General features: G+C 41.0%; 2 protein-coding genes across 3 annotated transcripts in view; both read right to left on the reverse strand.

Moving 5' to 3' along the window:
- LOC311020827 (guanine nucleotide-binding protein G(i) subunit alpha-2) overlaps positions 1-4,830 on the reverse strand; it is a 47,756-nt gene extending 42,926 nt beyond the window's left edge. Inside the window, exon 1 of the mRNA XM_084021039.1 lies at positions 4,036-4,830. Coding sequence (XP_083877165.1) covers positions 4,036-4,153 — 118 coding nt within the window. The 5' untranslated portion in view covers positions 4,154-4,830. The remainder of the gene's footprint in view (positions 1-4,035) is intronic.
- A 1,378-nt stretch (positions 4,831-6,208) lies between these two features.
- The window catches only part of LOC311019944 (sodium-coupled neutral amino acid transporter 3-like), a 31,445-nt gene continuing 13,196 nt past the window's right edge, over positions 6,209-24,457 (reverse strand). The window contains exons 2-17 of one of the 2 annotated variants that reach the window (XM_084019611.1): positions 23,950-24,201; positions 23,214-23,246; positions 22,958-23,033; positions 22,752-22,867; positions 18,802-18,875; positions 18,283-18,375; positions 18,014-18,095; positions 13,896-13,978; positions 13,190-13,248; positions 12,660-12,806; positions 11,780-11,859; positions 11,294-11,394; positions 10,713-10,837; positions 10,443-10,587; positions 10,082-10,185; positions 6,209-9,235 (exon numbers count right to left, since the gene is read on the reverse strand). In XM_084019611.1, coding sequence (XP_083875737.1) covers positions 9,131-9,235; positions 10,082-10,185; positions 10,443-10,587; positions 10,713-10,837; positions 11,294-11,394; positions 11,780-11,859; positions 12,660-12,806; positions 13,190-13,248; positions 13,896-13,978; positions 18,014-18,095; positions 18,283-18,375; positions 18,802-18,875; positions 22,752-22,867; positions 22,958-23,033; positions 23,214-23,246; positions 23,950-24,086 — 1,560 coding nt within the window. In that variant the 5' untranslated portion in view covers positions 24,087-24,201 and the 3' untranslated portion in view covers positions 6,209-9,130. The remainder of the gene's footprint in view (positions 9,236-10,081; positions 10,186-10,442; positions 10,588-10,712; positions 10,838-11,293; positions 11,395-11,779; positions 11,860-12,659; positions 12,807-13,189; positions 13,249-13,895; positions 13,979-18,013; positions 18,096-18,282; positions 18,376-18,801; positions 18,876-22,751; positions 22,868-22,957; positions 23,034-23,213; positions 23,247-23,949; positions 24,202-24,457) is intronic. The other variant, XM_084019612.1, reaches the window with a different exon arrangement.

Genomic DNA, 24,457 nt, shown 5'->3' on the forward strand with positions numbered 1-24,457 from the left:
CGACATTCACTGGAAGTCCATTTCCCTACTTCCCGACCGAGACTTTAGCAAAGCATGCAGTTTAACGAGCGAGCATCCTCATGCACACAGCAGCAACCAGGGCAAAAAGAGGAAGAGAAAACGACGGCTTTCATATCATGTGCTTTCTCTGGTCTGCGGTTAAAACAATTCAACATTGACCAGTTTCTTAAAACAGTCACGATGACAGTGTTAGAAAGATGCTAGCTTCTCTTATCCATACACAGATAATATATTCTTGGCCTGAAAACACTTACAGCACATTTCTCATCCCACGGCAGGAGCAGTGGAACGTGGCTAACGCCTTCATTTTAGGCGAACCATCTGATGCTTTGATCATAAATAAAATTAGCTACGGGCTAAACGGTACGTCAGCCTTACATTGTTTCATGTGGCAGCATTACTGCAGTGACAAGGAGGGGCTATGTAATGGAATCCAAGGCAATCCAACACAGAAGCAGCAGCAGGTCATAAACGGAGTCTATAATGTGTACCGCAGTGCATGCCTTATATATCAAGTCGTAAAAGTACAACATGTCCACTATCCTCAACGTAAATGAATAACAGTCCTGCCGTATTAGCTGTTATGTTATTCCTCTTCTTAGAATGTGATAAGCATCTTTTTCACTGCAGCACGATAAAACGTTTTTATATTCCTTTCCACCTCAACCATGTCAAGCTGACAGATGTGGGGGTTAAAGGGGAGTTTATTCCACTACACACATGTGCTGCACGTATCGAAGAAGACGCCTTTCATAAAAGGTCTATTTCTTTGCGTTAGAGGAAAATGTGGTTTTCTACTGTACCCGCAGGCAGCATGCATGCATTCAGTTTGCCGGTGTATTTGCATAACAGCATTTCCTATCAAGCCTCTGAGCCAATGTGTTTATGTACAATTAACACAGAAGTGCGTGCGTGCGTGCGTGCGTGCGTGCGTGTGTGCGTGCGTGCGTGCGTGTGTGCGTGCGTGCGTGTGTGCGTGCGTGTGTGCGTGCGTGCGTGCGTGTCACACAGACTTTATACTACTAGGCTGCTGTTCTGACAGTTTAGGCAGAGCTTGCTGCCAACAGAAACCTTTCATTTGTGCTGAGCTGCAGACAAATAGAAAAAAAAGGTTAGCAAAGCCATAGAATAGAGGAAATCAAATAAAGTGAAAAGATTTTGTTCTTGCTGCTGACAGGAAGGAGATTAAATGTCAATCAAAGACCAGAATCGCACGGAAGATTGTGAATGAGTGCTTCCTGTTAATGAAAGCTTAAGACTAACGGTATCAAGTCACCCTCTGCTACATTAACTAATGGCTTTCTCTCAGGACAACTAACAAGACAATGCAGTCTTCTTTTTTGGTAAGACATTAGAGATGGAAAATCCTAATTGCAATTGTTTGTCTGCGCCAAGTAAAATAAAGTGTGAATATTTAGATAAAGCTTCTTGCTTCCTCCGCTTGTTGGAAGAAGAGAGTGATTCAGAGTTGATTCAAAAACAGATCCATCATTTCAGTAGAAACGAGGCATCCTACAACCCACACACCTCATTTCAAGAGTCTCTTGAGTTCACTTTAGGAGAGACATGCGATTACAATTTCCACATTAGGCTTTATTGGACGGCCAGGACAGACGGCTCTGTAGGAGGCAGGGAGTCAGCTGTTCTGACAGATACTATGGAAGCAGATGGGAGTGCTGAAAAGCATACCTGGAGGTGTGATGTAGCACCTCTGGAATGATGTCACACCTCTATCACACGGACTGCTAGCTCAACTACAAACTGCAACAAATGGACTACATCTTCCAAGAAAGAATAAGGCACTGAAAAAGGGTCTTAAACTTAAATCTAATAGCAGGAGTATAGAAAAAAAAACATGAAGACACTGTAAGACACTGTAAGCGGGTACCAAATCAAATGTTTCAAATCTTGTTCAGTATTGGAGGTATTAACTGCATCTAATGTTAATTTAACTTTTCAGAGAATGGGAATTGTAGTTTTATATCCAGAATCAGGATCCCTCGGTTTGGATTCAGACCTCTCCTATAATTCCTCTCAACCCTCACACACTGCACCGGATGGTAATTACTGATATGAGACCTGCTGTACAGACCAGAGTATGTAATTAGCCCTCTAACCGGGGGCACAACTTAACAACCAGCCGTCTCTTCAAAGAACCAGGAGAGAAAAAAACAGTATGCGTTCCTTTCACATTAAGCAGAATTTCCTGTTTTCTGTCAGGAAAGAGGATGGCGAATCAATTTTGTGATTCTGTGATCACCAATTTGTCACAAAATGCATGGGTTTGCTAATAAACAAACTACTTTAGATATATACATGATTTCTCTGCTCACAGGATAACAATAGCAGGTTGACCCTGAGCATGTTTTCAATAAAAAATCATGGTCTATTCTAACAAAATGACTCACTCGAATTGCATTGATCCCCTTGAGGCAACAAAAGGAGTTTAGTCTGGAGTGTGAATCAATGAGCGTGAGATGAAACACATCCTATGCAGTAATTTACTGATTTAAACTTCTAATTCATACAAATACTTCAAGTCCCAGTCGGCAAGTCCGGCGGATCGAGGGAGCTCCTTCCCCTCGACTTCGTGCCCTTTGAAATCCCTTAGATCACGCCACCTTTGAAACGCGGGTCCGATGTTGACTCTGGTTTTATCATGGGCACCGTCGCAATCTTTCTTTTTTTCCTAATTTTCCGACGGTGTTTTCTTTTCCTTGGTTGTTTTGGACCTCCTCGTTTCGGTTTTTAACCGAGGAAGCTTGTTGCTACTTCCCTCTGCCTCCCTCCTGTGATAGTGGTATGACCCGAGGGAAGAGGGGCTCTGTGTGTGCTCGGACACAGCCCTGCATGCTGAGTGGACAGGATGATGCAGGCTCTACGTGCACGTAGAGACGCGCTTCTTTTTTTCTAAAACCGGATGATTTATGTTGTTCCATCGGAGGGTAGTGTCAGCTTCAGTGAATATGATAAAAAAAAATGTTGCCGACTGGGACTTTAAGCAGAGACTTCCTACTTCCTTTTTTTATGCGTGTCTGCATCAAGTAAGATTTTAAAGCTTAGATCCTCCCTCCCCAAAGCAAGCATGCAGCAGGGACTGGTATAAAGACCATCTAAAATGGACAAGCATGTGGGAGGCAAAACAAGACGTCTGTGTGGCTTCGATATTAAAGGACTTTGGAGACAATAGCAATGTGTCCAGCAGCTGTGTGCAGCATTCAGAAAGTTAAAGGAACCAAGGAGACATTTGAGAGCCTGGGGAAGTGTCATTCGCTCTTTGCTACCAAGCAGCACTTTCAATCAGTTGTTGTGTGTGAGTGTGTGTGTGTGCGTGTGTGTGTGCGTGTGTGAGAGAGAAAGAGAGTTCTGGGAACAGTCAGGGCTGTTTACCCTCTGTCCAAACAGCAGTCCACTCATTATCAACCAGATCCTGCCATGTCTGACCCCTTGGCTCAGTCAAAAACAACTGCAAATGAAGAGACTGACTATTTTTGACTGCCTTGTCAACAACAACAAAAAACTCACACACTCTGGTCTGATATCTCAATTAACATCAAGGTTTTAGCATTTAACACCAGTCTTTGTTGGATAAGGGGGACTTGGGCTACCGAGTACCGTTTCAACTATAAAACTTTCCCCTAACATGCCAATCTATGTTTACGTCCAAAGCAATGCCAAGAGTGGAGGCAAAGGACTACTTTTTTAACACGTGAACTTGGGCCGCAGCGGGTCAAACTCCACATGACTGCACAAACTGAGGCGCGTGAACACCGGAAGGACACTTCAACAGCGCGAAGATGACACTGTCTAAATGTCACCATTAATAGCATTTACTTGAAATATACATTAACCGAGGACGTGTTGTCTGTCATGCCTCCGTGTCATGTGTGTGTGTGTGTGTGTGTGTGTGTGTGTGTGTGTGTGTGTGTTTTCATGCCGTTGCAAAATTGGCCTTTAACCATTAATGACACTGCGTGCAAAAAGCCAGTCTCGGTGTTGTGACAGGACACTCACCCAGCAGCAGCAGTTTCACTTCTCTCGCCGCCTTCTCTCCATCTTCTCGGAGGTTTTTATCAATCATTTTAGACCTCTCGGCCGCGGCTTTATCTTCCTGACTAACTGTACAACCCATGGTTCCCAGTGCACGCTTCAGGACTGCTGCTTAGTGGGGGAAATATCGCCTGGGAAAAAAAATTAAAAACTAACGGCTGAGTCCGAATCAACCGTATTTAGGAAAAACAAGGGTTGAAGTTGAGTAAGGAGACTTCCCTTTTTTTGATGAATTGCGTCAAGTGTAACGGAGTCCGTTCATCCGCGAGAGGGAACGTTATTCATAGATTTCCTCCTGCGACGCGAACTTGAATTTCTAACGTATGAAATTTCCCCCAAAACACTCGCTGGTGGTTCAGTCAGTTGGCTCGCATCGGGGCTTTCTTGCGAGAGCGGAGAAGTTGTAGGCGGCCGAAAACGAAGCTCAACTTTTTTTTTTGTCGACGGCGGACTTTTAGCTAATTCGGTAGCTCCTTCAGCAGATCTTCAGGTTAAAACAGTCCACGAAGTTCAGAAAAAAAGTATTCCAGCTGTCGAAAAGGCGAACCCACGTATTCCTGCTGCCAGTGAGGCTACCGGACACACACTAACCGCTCCTCAGTAGGATAATTGTATGTACTGCTTTAATATTTATTTTTTTCCTGTTTGTTTTAAACCCTATTGTCGTTACGCATTCCTTCCCCGCGTTGAGATTTATCACGTTTGAAGCCACACCCGGAGCCGCCGTGAAGTTCCCCTCCGCCGACACAAACAGCGAGACAGCGCCTTCACCTCCCCAACTCAACAGCAGCAGTGCCAACCTTCACCAGGGAGAAAAAAAGGACCGCCCATTCAGAGTGCTTCATGGGAAATGTAGTCAAAGGCGTGGTACCTTCAAGAGCTGAATTCTACTGCCGCAGGTGGCGAAATCCGGTGCTTACGTGACCAAACAGTAGACCAGAAAAAAGACTAGAGGAGTTTGTTTGTTTGTTTTTTAAATAACCGACACTTTGCCAACAGCTAGCACCATTAACCAGTAGACCTGAACCATATGTTAATAACACTCCGTTCACAACCGACTGTAAATGTGAATAGGGCTTAATACAACAGTGATTGTTTACTTAAGTAAAAGTAGAAATACTACCCTGTAAAACAGTCAGTTACAAGTAAAAATACAAGACTAAAAGTTGTACTTGACTAGCTACACAAATATGAATGACTAAATATACTTGAAGTATCAAAAATAAGTCATAATGCCCCCTCTCAAAATGTTATATTAATATAGATATTTAATTGTATTATTATTACTGATGCAGTAATATTTTAGCATACATTTAAACATTTCTAGTTGAGAGATGGAGCCATATTAACAGTAGACTATAACAATAATTCATATTTCATTTCATGATGTTTATCTCAATGTTTAGTCTTGAAAAATGTTCTCAATTTGCAAAGTAATCTGTAATTTAAAATGTCAGATTAAAGTGGTGGAGAAAAAATATATATCCTTTGAACATATGATGGCAATACTGAGACTCAAAATAGACCCAATACAAACTAGACAATTAACACTTAAAAGCAGACGCTCCATAAAACCCCAACATTTTTACCTTCCATAATGGCCTAGTGCCACAACACCTAACAGTAGGCGTACTCTAGTGTCACCTTGTGGACTGGCTCCTGACCCTATCAACAACTCCCTTTTCTTACATTTTTTTTCTACACAAGTCTTTTTCATATTTACACAATTACCCTTTTTTTTGCCAGAGACAATTTAGTTGAATATAATTATATTCATGTGTGAGATAGTATATAAATAAAAAATAAATACAAATAAAACCATATAATAAAGGATATATTTATGAATGAAAATATTTGATTTCAAGTTTATACAGCCACAACGGTCCAATTAAATTATATTATGCTTATCCTCTCACATTATCCACGCAATAAATTGCAATAAACCGAATGATGCATTATAGATCCATGGTCACATAATTGTAATCCAATGAAATGCTAAAATGATTATGATAATATACGCAAAGGACTAAAAACATTGGAATCACAGATTTGTGTAAAATATAAAGAGTTGCCTTGAAGGCACATTCAATCTCCCGTTTTCTGAATGGTCATATCTGACAGATGATGAGAAAGCAAATTTTGTTACCTCATTATCTTTATTGCAACATTGTTTACAGTACAATAACTGCCAGCAAAATATTAAAATATATAGAGATACAAGAAAATCGACATGAATTGAAGGACAGACAGGTTTAAAAGCACTTTGAGAATTATCACATTTATATTTTTAATTGGACTAAAACTTTAATTGCTATTTACATTGTACAAACTAGATATCCATACAGAATATAAAGGGTATACGTTTATATACATTATTTATAAATGCTTGCCAATGTCATTATTTAATATGTTACTATTCGATCATACACATTTCAATAAATCACGCAAAGAGGGGGACTAACCACACTGTGATCTAAATAGAGGTCCTCAGAGATAGTCTTGTTTCAGCCACTAACACAGTGTATCCCCTCACTTAGCTGTTTTGTGTTTATTTATATTTTTTGCATGTTGTGAGGTTATGAAGTGTTTTTGTGCGTGCACCACTGGAAAACTTACTAAGGTCAAACCAGGAACAGGAAGTTGGGGATAAATATAACCCTTGCATTGGATAAACAACACCAAACACTATGTTACGCCCCATTGGCTGATTCACATGGTTCCCTCTGCTCACAGATACAGTAAGATAACCAAATATCTAGATACAAAGGGAACTGGATTAAAGGAGGTTTGTCATGTGATACATTTTCTGGATAATACTGATTTACCCACACAGCACACACTGTAGTCTGGTGTAACAGGGTTTATCCTTAAAAATATATTAAAATGTAGGTGAGTACACCAGCTCACTAATTACTAGTAGTAGAAGTTAGTTGAAGCAGCAAGGAAGTCAGGATCGACCCGAACTACACCTCTGATGATATGCCACTGACTATAAAAGACAAATATAAGAAGAAAAAGAACACATAAAATCAATCATTAACAGGTCTTGTATGTCATCACTGGATCTGATTCAAATGAATACACATTAAACATGTAGTTTAAAACAACAGTTAATCTATCAATGGCAGTAGACGAACACTTGAATTATACTTCTGATCAGAATAGGTCCAGGTCCACAACACTAATGCATATAGGTAGCCTACTATAGTTCAAATACAGTGGAGCCATGTTTTCTTCTCTTTTTTTTTTAAACAACACGGACACTTAAAATCCTCCACAACACGAATCAGTTGTTTTATCTACAAAACAGACCAGAGGAGGTAAAATGATCCCGGGGGCTCACAGGAAAACTAATCTTGACTTTATTTCAAGTCATGTTCAAGAAGACATCCATATTATACCATCGAAGCTAATTTGCTCGTAATCTACATTAGACCAATTACTTCACCAAAGATTTAGTCATATAAAAAAAGGACATGCCTGTGAATCACATCCATCAAATGTGTGAATTCCTCACAGGGCGTTTTTCTCGAGTTTCACTTATTAATGGCGACAAGAAGTTGTGCTTATCAATGGAAAGTGCTATTGCTAAAGACTAACGTTTCTAGATGGATAAAGAGACAGGAATGTCTGTCATTTCTGTTGGGATCAAGCTTGTGCTGGACACAGACTGTTGCTAAGCACTTCATGAAGTGACCCTGTTGTTTGTTTGTTTTGGTTATCTCTGATTACTTCCAGGAAATGTTCAGAAACAACACGTCATTCGGGTAAAACTCATCCCTGCTCGACCAGTACCAACACTGTGCGGTGACTTACTTCTTCTCATTTCATTGAATCACTTTGATCCGTACAATCCACCTGCCGAGGCCATCGGTACCCTTTATAACTTTCATTTATATAGTCATACTGGAGAAGAAAAATAAAACTCACTATGCCTTTGTTGTATGTGGTGATTTGGACGTCTAAGAACCACTGAAAAACGTTCCTAACCCGAGGATCATCAGTCCATACTGCATCGTCTGAGGTTTTTCATCAAGTAGTGATTAATAATAAAAAATATACATCTTTATCATATTGTGTAGGAATGTTATGATAAATGTGCTCACAACCCTGTACCACATTCTTGTCGGGTGGTTTTGCACCCCGCTCTGTCAGAGGCGAGAACATTAACACCTGCAAGCCTTAAAATAACCAGCAGCAGCAGCAGCACACATTAGTGGAGCAGGAGCTAACGGCTGCACGCTTTAAAGAAACGGTTCAACGTTCTCTGGCGTTAAGCTGAGCTAACCGGCTGCTAGCTGCTAATTCACATGTACTACGGACGAACACGAGAGTGGCATCAAGCCCCTCTGCGTGAAAGTGGGTACGCGTATTTTCTGAAAATGTTGAACCATTTATTTAAGTTATCTTTCTTTCTGTGCAATAGCTTTTACTGTTACTTTGCAGTTGCACAGAATGGCAAATATGTAGTTATTCAAATAACTTAATAATAATAATAATTATAGACATAAAAATCATGAAATAATTATATATCATTCAATAGACATTTTGCATTCAACAGTTTAAGTGGATGTGCCTCAGAGTATCTATTATAATCTGAGTGACAGTGTGCAGATCATATATCATTTTAGGGACAAGACAGGATGGCAGATGCTCACAACCAACGCAGGGACAGGCCTATAAAGACAGCAGATTTCTATATTCTTACTTATCTCTTTTTGTTTTACATCCATCTCACAAGGCACAGCCTCCAAAAATCAACATTAATCTCTATGCGCCTGGCCAATTTGTAAATCCAACCGTCACCTTTCCAGGAAACTCTAGCGGTCTGGATCTGCAGTCACCGTTTGACAGGATGTAGAGTACAGTGTAACGTCATTAGAGTGAGAGCATTTGCAGAGACATTGAGAGCCGTCCTGAACTTTAGACTCCTTCTCAGTGGCCAATATTCTCTAATGGAAAAGATAGAGCATCTTCAACATCAAACATCATTCAAAGTAAAAACTGTAACAGTACAACACGGACAATATAAAACCTGAAAAAAAGTGGAAGGTGGTGCCTAGTGACCACTGCTGGCTTGGCTGTTGCCCGATGTCCAATCAATGATGATAAAGCTGAGGCTCATTGTCATAAACAGGAAGCCTATCCCAGCAAAACAGGCAGCCTAGGAGAGAGGAGTGATTGATTTGGAGAGAGTGACAAGAGAACAGGGGATAGAGTGATCACCATTGGAACAGTAAATTAATGCATCTTTTCAGTTTCAGTGACATCATTTTCACAGCAACTTTCAAACTGAATCATTGAAAATGTAAATGGTTTTTAACTGCCTTACACATAAAAGAGTGATCCAAGTCACCTCAACCAGTGAGTCATCTAGCTTATTAGTTAAACATTGGCTGATACCCAAAGCTCAGGTGAAAGAATCAGATTGGTGTATATCCCAACAATACTGTTTAATGTAATGTAGGTTGATACATATATCAATATTTAAGAATTTCAAATTTAAAAAACAATATGGTCTTTCCTTTTGATAGTAACTTAACAGTGCAAGCATTTCCAGTGCAGTCTCTACTTGCTGCAGATGTGGTCAGAGATGAAATATACTTGACAGTTTTAAAGCTTATCTAAAAAAAATAAATTAAACACCTAACCTGTAAGGTTCTCTTTACATATATTTTTTGCCACCAACTGGCATTGATACGCAATACGTATTAACAGCATTTAAAACAATGCTACATTATACTACATATATTAATATATATATATATATATATATATATATATATATATATATACATATATTTTAATTGTTTGAATAGACTAAATATCATCACAAATCTAAGCCATATGTATATAAAACAACCTGCTACATGAATCATTCCATATTGATCCCACCACTCTTTGCACTGTTGTTTTACCTTCTACAAATGTCATTGTTGTCATGCTCACCTTTGGCAATATAAAATAAAAATAACTTAATTTTGTCATTATTATTATTATTATTATTCACCAGGATTTTGGGGAACGAGCGCATTGGCTCTTCTTCTTTGGGTACGATGCGGATGTAGAAGACAGCAGGGAATATAAAGATGAGACAAGGGGCAGATGTGGCACCTGGAATGCAGGCAAAAAGAGCAAAGTTATACATGAAACCAATCCTCCATCAATACTCACTCCCTCCAGTTCTCATTTACTGCTGCTAAAAGTCTGACAGCACTGCCGTGATTATATGGATGCCTGATTAAAGTAAATATAAATATAAATTCATAATCCACTAATATCTGGGATTTAAAAAGATCATTGACTCTGGATTTGTCTGGGAGTCTCTACTACTGAGTCTGTCTAGATGTCCCAGTGTTGGTCTAGCCTACCAATGACTCCAAAGATGCCCAGGATGTTGGGCGCAAAGATGACCAGCAGGTTGATGACTGTGAGCAGAACGAAGGCGATGGCGATATGGCGGGGCCAGTTGAAGGTCTTGTTGGGGAACATCATCTGCTGGATCGCTCTTCGTACCTGATTATGACAACAATGAAAAAAAAAAGCAATTTTCAATTCTCACTGCAAGAAGAAAATAACTGCTTTACTGTTTGCCAGATGTGAGTCATTGTGTAAACCCAAGGTGCTAAAATTGTACTTACAGGAAAGAGCACAATGGGTACAGTGAGTGTGACGGCAGTGAGCACGGCCACGCGCACACACAAAATCAAAGTGTCATACGGATCAATGCGGCTGTAGGTGTGAAGCAGCTCTGCTTCCACTTCACCTGAAAGATATCAAAGAAGAAGAGAATAGAGTAGGTCCAACAATGATGAATGAAGAAAATGCCTTCTCAAACCAGCTGGCAAAACCTCATATGTACTCATGAAACTAGTACAAATATAATGTATACATTATAACATATAGCAATGATAGTAATGCAAAAGCAGGCACATTTAAAAGAATATTTGTAAAATTCTACTTTATCTAATAAAACCTTCCTAAATCATGATGTTTCAGTGCAGTAGATAATGTTAGCAAAATAAATGGTAATAGTAAAATATACGATATGACCACTAGAGGGAGCACAAGCATTAGGATGCTTTTTTAGCATTCAGGATTACTGTTCTATTATATAGACTTGCGTGAAAACAAATACCATGAATGAAGAAATAAAAGTAAGAAGCAAAATGAGGCGGGATAGGATAGAATATTCTGCAATGGGAGGCGGACCAGGCCTCACCATAGAAAGTTAGGTATCCAAAAAGGGCAGCCAGGAAGTACATGCCGTACATGACTGCAATGGAGATGTTGGCCACATGCTGCATCTTTTTCTTGGTGGGACTGAAATCAGAAGATATTGCTATGTGATGTCACATAAACATAAACACAGTCAAACGACTGTATATGCCCATATATAAAGCATGAGTGCCAGCATCTATAAAATACCATTTCAGCTGCTGCAGGGCCACTTTAAGTTTTAATAACACATTGCAATCAATCATAGAAAAACGAGCAGCAGCGCTTCAAAGCAAACTGATACCTTATAACTAACAACATGCTACATCATACAAGCAATGCAAACGCATTTCAAAATAAAGTGAAGGCAGTGCATGTGACTAGGTTATGATCAGCCAAGCACAGATCAGACATGGTGCATTTCCTCTTTGTTATGCAACTTGAGTTCTTGTTCAAAACCTAGCAGGAGTTTTCCGTCGTGACGACATACTTGCGCAGCTCTGTGTAGATGGGCAGGACCTCGGGGTGGCACACAAAGGCGAACGCCAGGATGGGGATGGTGTAGGCCGTCTGAAAATGAACCCCCAACAGGTCACCATAGATACAGCAGCGCCAGCCCGGACGTCTTACCACCAACCTCGCACTTTACTACCCATTACTCCTTCAGACACACCACAGAGAGCTAATTGTTTAACTTGGGCCTGGCTGCGGACCAGCTTTAGCCTGTTTAAGAATGCCTCGCTTGTAAGCTGCTAAGCAGCTGGGATTGGTATTACTAGCCCAGCTTGGCAAAAATCGTATACATCTTTAAAGGATGCTAATGAATACTTGATATGAACTAGTCAGAATGTGTTAATGCTCTGGGAATTTAAGGTGTTTTAATTAAATGCATTGTTACAAAACACTAAATTGAGCATCTCGCTGTGATTAAGAGCCCTATCCTGTTGTGAAGGCATGTACTGCGTGTAAAAAAGAAAGGGTGCTTACTAAAATGTCAGGGCTTTCCCATTTCATTCATTACCCAATCTCTTTGGCCCACAAAGGGCAAACTTGATGATCTCACTGGAAGCAACCGAATGCCAAAGCAATCTAAAGTCCTCTGCTGACGGGAGCAGACAGCTCAGGGGTCACTGTCCATCTTTGAGCCTTGCATTAATCGCACACTATTGTCTAGCATTAAACGCTTGATAAAAGCCCAGAGTGCCACTGAGTGCTTCAAACCAAGTGTGATTTCCATGCTTGGATTGTGAACCATCGCTGGCGACATGCTGAAGATGACCATGACATAAGTGGGTGGCTGTCAGTGCCCATGACAGTGGAGGTGGATTTGCAGTTTCAGACTGAGTAATGTGCGTAAAAAAAAAACCTACTTGTGAGTTAAGGTTGGCCATTTTGGGAATACAGGCAGGATCAGGCTCCCCACCAGGATCCATGGCACTGACATTCAGCACACTGGCAGTGCTGTTGAATGCAAAGTCCACAAATGGACACGGGGTATTGAACTTCTTGTAGATGACCTGTGCAGTGCAGAGGAGAGGCATTAGGCAGGATAAAAAGACTGTGGGACACAGTTAGCAGGAAGACAGATGGAAAATATGGTACCAGAAGAAGAGAGAGAGCCAGAGAGAGAGAGAGAAGACCGATGTGTGGATTACAGCTCGAACAGCCAAAAGTAGGTCAGAGAAAGACAGAGAACCAACACAGCCTGGAAGCACAGCATGCAGACTTTAGTCCATGGCAATGAGTGGAGAGAGTCGGAATGCTAAAGAGATAGTGGGGAGGTGAAAGAGAAAGTGTCGACAGAAACATTAAGGCAGCGTACTATCACGCGCTGGAATCAAGAAGCAAGACATAATCTATCTAGTTTGCATGGAGGTACACGGAGAGTCAGAGGACATACCGAAATGAGGAAGAAAACCATGCAGGTCAGGGAGAAACCACTGGTGTATCCCAGGTATCCTGAAACACAAACACTTCATTAGCATGTCGTCTGAGTTAGGGTTTTATACAAATGCTCTTATAACTAATCACTAGTGAGGTACACTAATCTGTTTTGTTTCAGGTACTGAAACACTGTGATTCACAACGCATGACATTTGGGTTAACTTGCAAAAACACATTGGATTTGAGTCACACAAGCAACAAATGCCCTTTATTCTACAGTGAGTGACCACTCAGTCTCACAATTATCATGCATGGCTATCCAATGAAATCAGGTGTGACTTAAAGAAGTAGGGGTTTAAGCCATGTACCAAGGGACATATTCATAGCTCCATTCCTATATTTTCATGGCTTAGGACATTCATGATTTTGCATTTGATTTAATAGTAATATACCAGAAGTTGACTTAACAAAATATTTTATAAAAGCAAGACTATGTAGGTTGAGAGAAAAACAAAGTTGGATTCCTTCAGGTGTATTGGTGCGACGGTCTACTTGTTCTGTAATAGTGCAGCATTTAAAACTGGCCCATAATTGTCATTTGTGACCACCACTGCCACTGATAAGGAAGTTAAACAAATCAGGCAAAACGTCACAGAATTTAAAAGGGAAGCCCAGACTGAAAGGCTAATGAGATAGGACCGTAATATATCATAAATACTCACCTAATTGTTTCATGAAAGCCAGCGGTAATATTACTGCTATAGACACAATGATCACGAGGTAGTTCCCGTTCAGGTACCATTCACTGCAGTGAGAGAGAAAGACAGCGGATCCATTGATTTGGTCTCAATCCTATTAAGCATTTGCACTGTGTCAGATATTGATTGAGAAGACATGAGGGAAAGTGGGTGAACAGCTTGGAAATTAGGTGCACACAAATAAGGCTTACGCGATGGAAAAAGCAGTTACTGGTTGAGGATTATTTTATATCTGCACGACTATGCCAAGCAGTTTTATTCATAGCTGAACAAAAGTGTACAGGAATTAAACTGGTTGCCATGAAATCAAATATCTAGAGTGGAAAAAATAAAGCCTCTTTACTCGCTGTACCACTGGACACGAAGAACTGTGGCTGAAGCTACGACACAGTGGTTAATTCCTCTGTATTGTGTTTTTAGGAGAGGTTCATATAACACACAACTAACAGGTAGACATTACTCTGCTATATCTTTACATAGTGGGATAAATAGTTGTTAAATTCTATAATAATGCTCTGAGGGTCACATACTGTCATTGACTAGTAATGTCACTAACTAAGGGTACAGTTTATTGCTAACTTCTACTACTTAGCATTGTAGTGACATGGAAGCCAACAGTCAAAGTGTGCACGCTGTGTATGACTAAACATTGTGCAAAGACAGTGTTGCTAAATTCCACTGCCAATCTAAAGAACAGCATCATGTGAGGTGGCTGGCAAAACATATGACAGACAACCACTGACACAACCGCCCACATGTTGCTGGCTCATGCACAGCCATGGCTATTTTTAGAAAGACACAGTGGGGATGATTCCTTCCTTGACTTTTATCAGGTGGGAGACACTGCAGAGATGTTGTTGGCTATGCACGTACACACACACACACACACACACACACACACACACACGAGAAGAGGCTCATCCATCCTGTTGTCATCCTGCCCTCCAGCCATCTGGACCAGGGTCACAATATCTCACCCACACTGATACACACACATACAGTAATACATTTACAAACACACACATGCACAATCACTAATAATCACAAACAGGGACAAAAGCTTGATAAGCAAATATACATGCACCACTCTCCACGCTGAAATACCAGCGGACCTGATAAGCTGACTGGTTGAACAAATACACAGAGACAGCATCAGGTGCTCATTGATTGTGCGTGTGAACTGAGCAGGTTCAGTGACACACATCCAAAGGCACAAATGGACAAACGCCCATCCGTGTAGAGAGAGGACAGAAATCCATACAATGCAATTCACACACCAATCAGGAAACAACAACTTTCTTAGTGAAGGTAATTATTTTCAGAGAGCATCAAAAAACTCCATGAACTAAAACCGATGACACTGTTAATTTCATAATTTTTTCACAGAAAAATATGCAGATCCGAAGTTTCTGCAAAACACGGTTGTAGAAGTAAGCAATAATACTTAGTTAAAATAGATAATTCAGAAGTAAATAAGGACCATCCATCCATCCATCCATTTTCTACCGCTTATCCAGTATTCAGGGTCGCGGGGGGGCTGGAGCCGATCCCAGCTGTCATTGGGCGAAGGCAGGGTACACCCTGGACAGGACGCCAGTCTATCACAGGGCCGACATGTAGAGACAAACAACCATTCACACTCACATTCACACCTACGGGCAATTTAGAGTCACCAATGAACCTATCCCCATCCTGCATGTCTTTGGACTGTGGGAGGAAGCCGGAGAACCCGGAGAGAAGCCACGCTTACACGGGGAGAACATGCAAACTCTACACAGAAGGAACCCGGGCCGACCCGGGGATCGAACCCGGGACCCTCTTGCTGTGAGGCGAGAGTGCTAACCACTACACCACTGTGCAGCCCGTAAATAAGGACCAATAAAGAAAATAAACAAAATAAAAATTGAAAATGAAATAAGAAGCTGCAACCCAAACTTAATAAACACATCCAGAATGTTGGGGTGTGCCTTCGTGATACTCAAATCTAAGGTTACGATAAAGACAGTGATTCACCTTCAAAAAGATACATAGTCCAACTTTCCATTCTTGTCAAAAACTTGAGTTTTTCGTTTTAATAGAAAAAGTAATTCTTCACATCCTGAAAATATCATTAATAATGTCAATCCAATTATCCACTTTAGATAATATGTTCATATTCTTGCAAAAATTCTAGTATTTCCTGCTGCGAGAAGACATTGTACACAAGTTTAAATCAGTTTATACTTTCTCAGTATGTCCAGTGTTTGCTCTGCAACCGTTTTTTATTATTTGCTCACAATTTCACATTTCTTTTCAAAATTCAAACTAAAACTTTTTTTTTTCAAACTAAACACTGGATAACATCTTGGAGATGAATTTCTTTTTAATCAAATCTAAAAATAATATATAAGCTCTATCATGACAGTATAATTGTATTTTTAAGCACTATTGTATTCTTTTGCATTATTTTGAGGGGCCTCTATTGTTTTGTCCATCGCCTGTACAGTTTAACAATACAAACACACACACTGATGGGATGAAATCTAGTCTGTCATTTCAAATAACCAGTGACCATGGCCTGCAGCACTGCTGCACAGAGAAGCAGAGCTGACACCAGAACACAATGTGGACATGGTGCCACAGTCACCTGTATAGTGACTTTATGTAGTGCAACACATGAATCTGAACATTTGTGAGCAAACATGGAAGCAGAGCTAGTCTCCGTTCTCCATATTGGTTTATACTTATATAATATGCTCCCATTCCCCCCCTCAAATACGTAAGGAGAGGCTCTAACTGGGGTAAGGGTTAAGGTGTAAGGGGGTAACATCACACTGAAAATCCCATCCAAGGAAGTGAGTGTTGTTTGTATCCGAGGCCACCTGCGCCGGCCAGTGATATCCCATGGTTTACGTTTTCGGCCATGGAGTCTAGCTGTGTTTTGTTGTGAGCATTTCTTGGTGGCCGTGCGGCTCTCCTCCTCCAGGGTCACTATCACAGCTGTTCTCACACCAGCTGCTCAGTACATCCAGAGCAGCGCCAGGCCCGCCAACTGGCCCAGCCTGACGCATGTGGAGGCTGAAATATTTGTACACATGGGACGGTTGCATGAGGTCCCACTACTTTTTCTTTCTTTTATATGAGCAGGTGATGTTGTCTACCAAAGTCACACTGAACTATGTGTATTTTAAGCATAATTTCTATTGTTTCTATTAATTACGTTTATTTCAATCAAATGTATTTGTATTTGGCTGCACTGTTAAAGCTCTGGTCTACGATTTGAAAGATTTGTCAATTGAGCCAAAATTCATCCAATAGTAGCCATGCGAGCGATCGCCGAGCAGTTTGGGATCGGGGACGTTCTGCAGTCGGGGTGAGAGAGAAATCCAACCGGCACCCGCTGCATTTACACCGATAATGTTTCATCATTCATGGCCGTAATAAACACTATTACTGCTTTGTACGTGTTGTGGAAGTCCCGGACACACCGGGAAACTAAACGGTGTCCTGCCTGAGTTCATACCCAGAGGGAATGTTCCCGTTCATTGTCTATGTAAGAAGCCGTGCAATGCCGTCGCGTTGCGGGCGAGTTTCGAGAGACGGGGCGCCGCCGCCCACAATTTCTCGAAAATCTTTTAAACTGACCGTTGTCGATCTAAAATAAAGACAGATTCAGCAACTGCATAGCTTATTTCTCGCATAAAATGTTTTCAGAAACACATTTTGGTGAATTATTTTCGTAAAATAAGAGGGAGGTGGGAGGCTGCGAGGGGAGATACGAGCTCAGAGGAGCACAGAGGTAGAGTAGACCATAGCTTTAACAGATCAATCAGTAGTTGTATTCCAGGCTAAGTAAGATGCTCAAGGATGTTTGCTGTTGTGTAAAACTATCCTGGCTATTACGACCAGTGACCATGGGCAAAGCTAGGACTGAAATCTTAAGGATTGCAACCATAAACATGCTCTTTTGACTGAAGTTCAGAGAAAAAAGGGTGGGAATATGGATGAATTTACATACTGATCAGACATGTACTCCTCTTATGAAAAATCAGTATATAACTTGTGTTACTGCATAGTATAAATGTCATGCATTGACCACTCACCCTCCAGGTTTATCCACCTTCAGAAAGGCCTGGATGACCAGAGGAAACTCGTACTTGACTATGTACAGGTAACTGGACATGGCTGTGGAAAGGAGATACAAATACACCATTGAGTTACAATGTAACTACACAGAGGCTTATACAGTACTCATCCCAAGCCTCCCCTCTCAAAATCAAAGAATATGACAAGTATTTCCCCAGAAAAATCAGAAGACAATTTAAAACGTGTGCATGTGTAAGTGTGAGGACAGATGGCAGTGTGACTTCACCTCCAATATTCTGCAGCGTGATGGCAATACCTGCTGCCATCTTCCCCGGAGTCCCAAAGGCCCTGTAGCCAAGCTGCTCATAGGCACGAATACCTGAGCGACACATTACAGAATAAAGAGCATTTTTATCAATGTGTTAAATCCACACTAACAAGATCTAGGACTGTAAGGAGATATCTAATCTTTCTGTCAATGTGGGCAAATCCAAAAGGTGGTAATTCATTTGAAGTAGAATATAATATAATATAATAGAACAACCTACACTGATGGTGTTTCTGTTGAGGTTGTGGGTGCTTTATAATTGCTGCCTTGTTAATAAATCTTGTCGGGGCAGTGATCTGATGTCGGTGTCCTGTTATGTGTTGTGTATGGTTGATGCTATTTGAGAATGGATTGGAAAGCAGCCGGGGCACACGTTTCCCCATAGTATGGAAATGCACTGGAGGAATTTTAATGAATACAACGATAGATAAGTTGAATACTTGAGTCAGAAAATGCATAGTCAGGCCGCATACATACCTACAATGCCGGATGACTTTAGCAGTAGATGGATGGAATATGACGAGAGGACTGCCACCACCGTCAGAAGCACTCTGAAACAGACACACAACAACAGACATGACTGAGAGTATCACTGCCACCCCTTTGACCAGCAAAACACCATTTTTATCACAAGTGTTTTTCAACACATTTGTTAAATTACTAAACTATTTATAACTGCAGCACTGGCATACACGTTCTGGATGGCCATACATAGATTGTGTTGGAGGAACAGAGTCCCTGTTACTCAAGCTGAGCCAAAGAGGCTGCCCTGTCAGCCTCTCTGCCCTTTAACACAGTAAGTACACACACACACACACACACACACCAGATGGACAGTTTCAAAAGAAACATTTCCAACGCAGTGCTGAGATTGACAGAATGAGGAAAATCCTCTGTAAACATTAATCTTCTCATCTTTGTCTGTCAGCGGTGGGATAACCCACTGCAATCAAGACAGTCATTCCTTCCAATCTCAGTAACAGACTTGTCTCTTCAAAAGGGACAAGACTCTCTCCATGTTTATACTTCTTAGAATTGTCAACCAGCCAGCATAGGCAGGGACATCCTTTTTAAGCCATCTTATTGTAATATTTGTAAGAGCTACATCCTTTTCCTACAGATTTACCGTGAAGGTTTTACTATCTGAGGGTACCTTACCAATTGAACCTCGCAAACATATCCTCCATTTGAACATGTTATTTCTCTTCATGCATATTTGTCAGCAAGGCCTTCCCGTCTGTGTTGTGTTGCTTGGCCTGACTCTCTGACCCCATCTCCAGCTCCTGCTCACTTCCCCCCAGCCCATGTTCCCTCCTCGCACTCCCCGGACCTGCAGTCCTCTAACCGGCCACCAGAGGCCCTCACACTCTGTTGCCAGTTCTGCCAAACTGACGGCCCCTCCCACCTGAACACCTGTTGCCATTTCCCTCATTAGCCACTCTCCACATAGATCACCTGCAGTCCTGTCAGCCTGTCACCTGTCTGCTGAACCCACTGCCTTTGGACTCTTGATCACTGTAGGCTTTTCATCATCCTGTTGCCTCCTCATCTGTCTGTATTTGGGTCTAATCCCTGTTTTGCCTGCCAAATCATGGCCAATTATGCTGCAGTGATGAGCTGCTATCCTTTTTGATTAATTTGATCATTGGATTTTTTTTTTTTTTGGTTCCTAGAATAAATGTAATCCACTCCAAAAGCATATTCTGCTGTTGCAGGAATCAACCAAGATGAGAATGTGAGCATGTTCTAATTTTCCAAATCTAAGAAACCTGGGTCATAATGATGCCTAAAATCAGCATTCTTGAATGTGCACATGAAACCTTAAAAATTAATTTCGACTCATTATTTACTGATAATGTGAAATATACAGTATATGGCTGTTTGTGTTAATGACATTTAACATTTAACTTTGGCTTCTTTCATTTAAAAACGTTTTGCAGAACACAATGTTTATTTCTCAATTTAGGTATTTGAACAATAGTATTGGCACTCGTATAGACAGATGAGAGTAGAATGACCTGATATAATACTGGGAAAAGCTGCTATATCAACTGTGTTTAAATTGGCCCAACAGGTGCACAAGTTACAATCTATTACGAGGATTCGTATTTTAAGGGGGATGCTTAAGAAACCTTCTTAGACGTTTGTGAGAATCTCCAGCAAGAGGAAGTTTTGTGAATGGGTCCATGATCTACTGACTTACTCTGACCCGGTCCACCTCATTCCAACCATTTCCTATTTTCTCCCTCTTTTATTGTCACAGTTGGCGGCATTAACTTTCTCTTTCACACACACACTCTCTCATTCCTCTCTCCCTTTGGAAAAGCCAGACAGGCATGTCTTTCAACTCGACTTCAACTCTTGGCCAGTTAACAGATTTTTTGTTGCTGTTTTTTTTTTCAGACTATGTAAAAGAATTCGCTGGAGGATTCCGTCAAGTCAGTGAAAGTGGGAGGACAGATCAGCTGACAGACGGACGCACTCGGATCACTGTAGCTCTGCTCACAGCGTCCCAACTGCTGCATTCCTACCCAGGCGGAGGCCACTGACCCGCTGAAGCCTCTGCACCCACCAACAAAACTGTGGGATACGAAACATCAGGCCATAATTCCAAAACGTTACATGAGATACAAATTATCTTGCTCAAGAGAATGAGTCACATTGTGGCTCTCAAGTCCAAAAACTGTCTTAACGTCAAACATCACACCTCACTGCAGTCTGAACACTGTGACTATTGTGACTTCAATTAGGAACGGGTACAGTTCATACAGACTTATGTGCAGTGAAGGGAATGGATGAAAGCCTTCATAATCCTTCAAGGCTAAATGCACAGATTATGTCTGCAGCAGGCGACCTTTTCAATGGAGATAAATGAGAACAACCCATATAATACAAATATTAAGCAACAGGTCTGTTATTTTGCTCTTGGCATTTATATTGCATTTGTTTAGCTCCCTGTGTTTGAGAAACAAACATGGTCATTTAATTGTTGGTCTTTTGTCCCCATTAGGAGCAGGACCTTAGAAAGAAAGAAAGAAAAAAAATATTTAAAAAAAAGTTTTTTGAGGCGATCACCAGCGTGGAGTCCAATGCGAAAAGAAATCTGTTTTTCTCAGTAGCTACTCTATTGTTTCATAGAAGATCATGCAGATATGGACACAAAGACACAGCCTTTCATCTCGAACAGAGCGGTTAAATATACACTCACTGCTGCATTCAGTCACGTACTAGCAATCTGCACACAAGTAGGCGTGTTGGCGATATAGTAACTATTTGTATTCATTGCAGTTAAATGAAGATTAATAGGCTCGAGTTAATTTCAGCTCCTGTCTAAGATGTTTGGTGACACGGTGTTCAGCAAGTCTGGACAACATGAAAAACCACAGTCACACAACTCAGCTCAAAATAAGAGGCTTTCTTTAACACGAGGAAACAATCCTGCAGACATGACTTCCCTGGAAAAGAGCTCAAATAAGGTCCTCGACCAATATTTTAGGGCAGGGAGAGTAAAACTAGCTTTGTAGCTATCATCATGGCTACAAATCCATTTAAAACAAGCCGAGAGTTATACAAACATCCAAAACATTGCTTGGCCCCTCACCGGGGCACTGTATTGTAATTTGGATTCAGGGACGCTTAGTTAAATAAACAGCGGCTCCTAATTTTTCTAAATAAATATAATACTGGGGGACTTACTGCAGCGCCCTTTCATCGATCACAGAAAAATACCAGTTTCTGCACCAGACGCCTCACAATCGAGTGCCATCAGGAAGAGGTGTCAAAACAGAACGAGGAGGTTAAAGTGTTGATGTTGTCAGTGCTTTCTGGTGGTGCGATTATCAACAGAGCAGATCAACCTTACAGCTGGAAACCTCATGAGAAAAAGGGGACATTTTAAATTCAGCAACACATGTAAGTCCTTGATGAGTGGGTAAAGCTTTGACCACCACCAAGTTTTAATTATATTCCACAACACAGTATGCAGAATCCAGCCAACGTCAAAACTATGCCCATTAGCTTGTGTATTTCCTGAAATCAAGCTACTGGCCCGGCTATAAGCTTTAAGGGCTGGTGATGTTCTGCATTTGTCTTATGTATTTCACTTTCACGTGATCACATAGCATATAAAGCACAACTGTGAGCACTCACTGCAGCTCACATGTCATAAGATCTCCAGTGAATTTAAATAAGACAGAGCATGAGAATATAAACGATTAACCTGACAGTCGACTACGGCGTCATTATCCTGTGGCAGAGGCTTTTATACGTTAAGCCCTTCTACATACAGTACATCCACCCACTGGTTCAAGGCAGAGAATCAACCACCAGAAATTAGCGAGAACACTTCTGTGAACATCATCATCCTCCCAATTGTGTAATCATGGAGTTACACATTAAGTGTTTTAAAATGCATTTGAATGTCTTACAAAAACAGGACGATCCCCGTGTTGGCCATGGCGTATGCCAGTCCTAGGATTCCACTTCCCATGATGGCGTTGCCCAGGTTGAAGACAGACATCCCGAACGAGGTTTTCCCCTCAAACTATTACCAATACAACACAGAGCAGAGGAACAAACATGTTAGATCATCTGATCTGATGCATGATAGTCAACTGGCTGCGTATGAACTTACATCTGTGAAGCGAATGGTCTTCTTGTCCTCCATGAACTCCTGGCTCTCTGGGAGGTTTGCCTCTGTATTCTCAGTTCTGTGGGGGAAGATATATATATATATATATATAAATAACTTGAAGTCACACCACAAAAAAAAGCACCCAATACGTGTCACAAACTATGCAATTTCATCTTTTTAGAACAGGCTCCAGCTTATAATAAGTTAAAGCACACTGCATATGAAACACATTCTCTGCTCCTCATAACAACCATACCTAGCATTCTGGGTACTGTTGGGTACAGTTTCCCTACAAGCAGTGTAGAGAGGCCATCCATCACCCAACGAGAGCACAAAGTGGAGAGACAACACCCTCAGTTATTATATAATTAGGCAAGTAATGCAGTGAAGGGACCATCTATGAATTATCATCTGTATCTCAGAGAGACATTATAATTAAACCATCTATTACATTGGAAAAGGAAACAAAAACAAACAGTGACATGATAATGAGGCATTTAGCTCGCTCCAGCACAAATGAGAACAAATGGGAGGTAAATGTCTTGCTCAACGGCACATCACCAGGCAGTTTTTGGACATACAGTATTAACTTTCGGGGATTGTGCTATTTTATATTCCTCCCTAATGTATTGAGGCCTTCCATGTAGGTAATATTTTTTATAACAGCTCTAGCTGATTTATACAGAATTCCAGTCAAATGACATCTTGCCTCTATAAGTGACTGACAGGTTCTCCTTGTGCCGGAGTGAATCTGAAGATTACCAAAGAAACAGGCACAGAGCTGCACATGACATCTTTCCTATTTCACTCGATGATCTGTTAACACACAGCGTGTGACGCTGGAGACAAAACATGTGAGACCTCCGGTAATTGGCGGGTGTTCTTTTGACTCATGGACTAGGATTACGTGACTCCTGTATCATGACAAGCATTGAATTCTATCCTAATTCTAAACAGATAACAAAGACTGTGTTAAGTAGGATTATACTCACTTTTCACCGGCCTCTGCAGGTGGTGTTTTGGCCGATGCCGTGATCTCCTCCCCGGGCTCATGGCCTTTCCCATTAGGAATAGCGTTCACCTCAGCAGGGGCAGTTTCCACATTATCGGCTGGTTTATCCTCACTCATATCTGCTCTTATGCCTCCGTGTGTATGTAATAATAAATCAGTTGAAATGTATCAACGTTGGAGGCTGTGTTTTAAAGGTACTCTCAGAGTGAAGTATCTATTTTCTTGCTGGGATCTGTGGGGGGGAAAGAGATAGAGGCAATTAGATAAAACCCTGAAAATTCAAAATCACAAAATGTAGAAATATGTGCGTTTCACTGGACATTATAACGTATTAAAACCAATGTTCAATAAATGGGGGAAGGCATATTGAATACATATTTTTAAATGTCAAACACACAGTCAACATACAATATGAACATGTAAACCGCTATATAACCACACAGGTGATTATACTCATTGTGGCTGATTAGGCCTCTTCTCACCATGTA

The sequence above is a fragment of the Eutrigla gurnardus genome, assembly GCF_963514095.1.
Source record: "Eutrigla gurnardus genome assembly, chromosome: 2".
NCBI classification, from domain to species: Eukaryota; Metazoa; Chordata; class Actinopteri; order Perciformes; family Triglidae; genus Eutrigla; species Eutrigla gurnardus.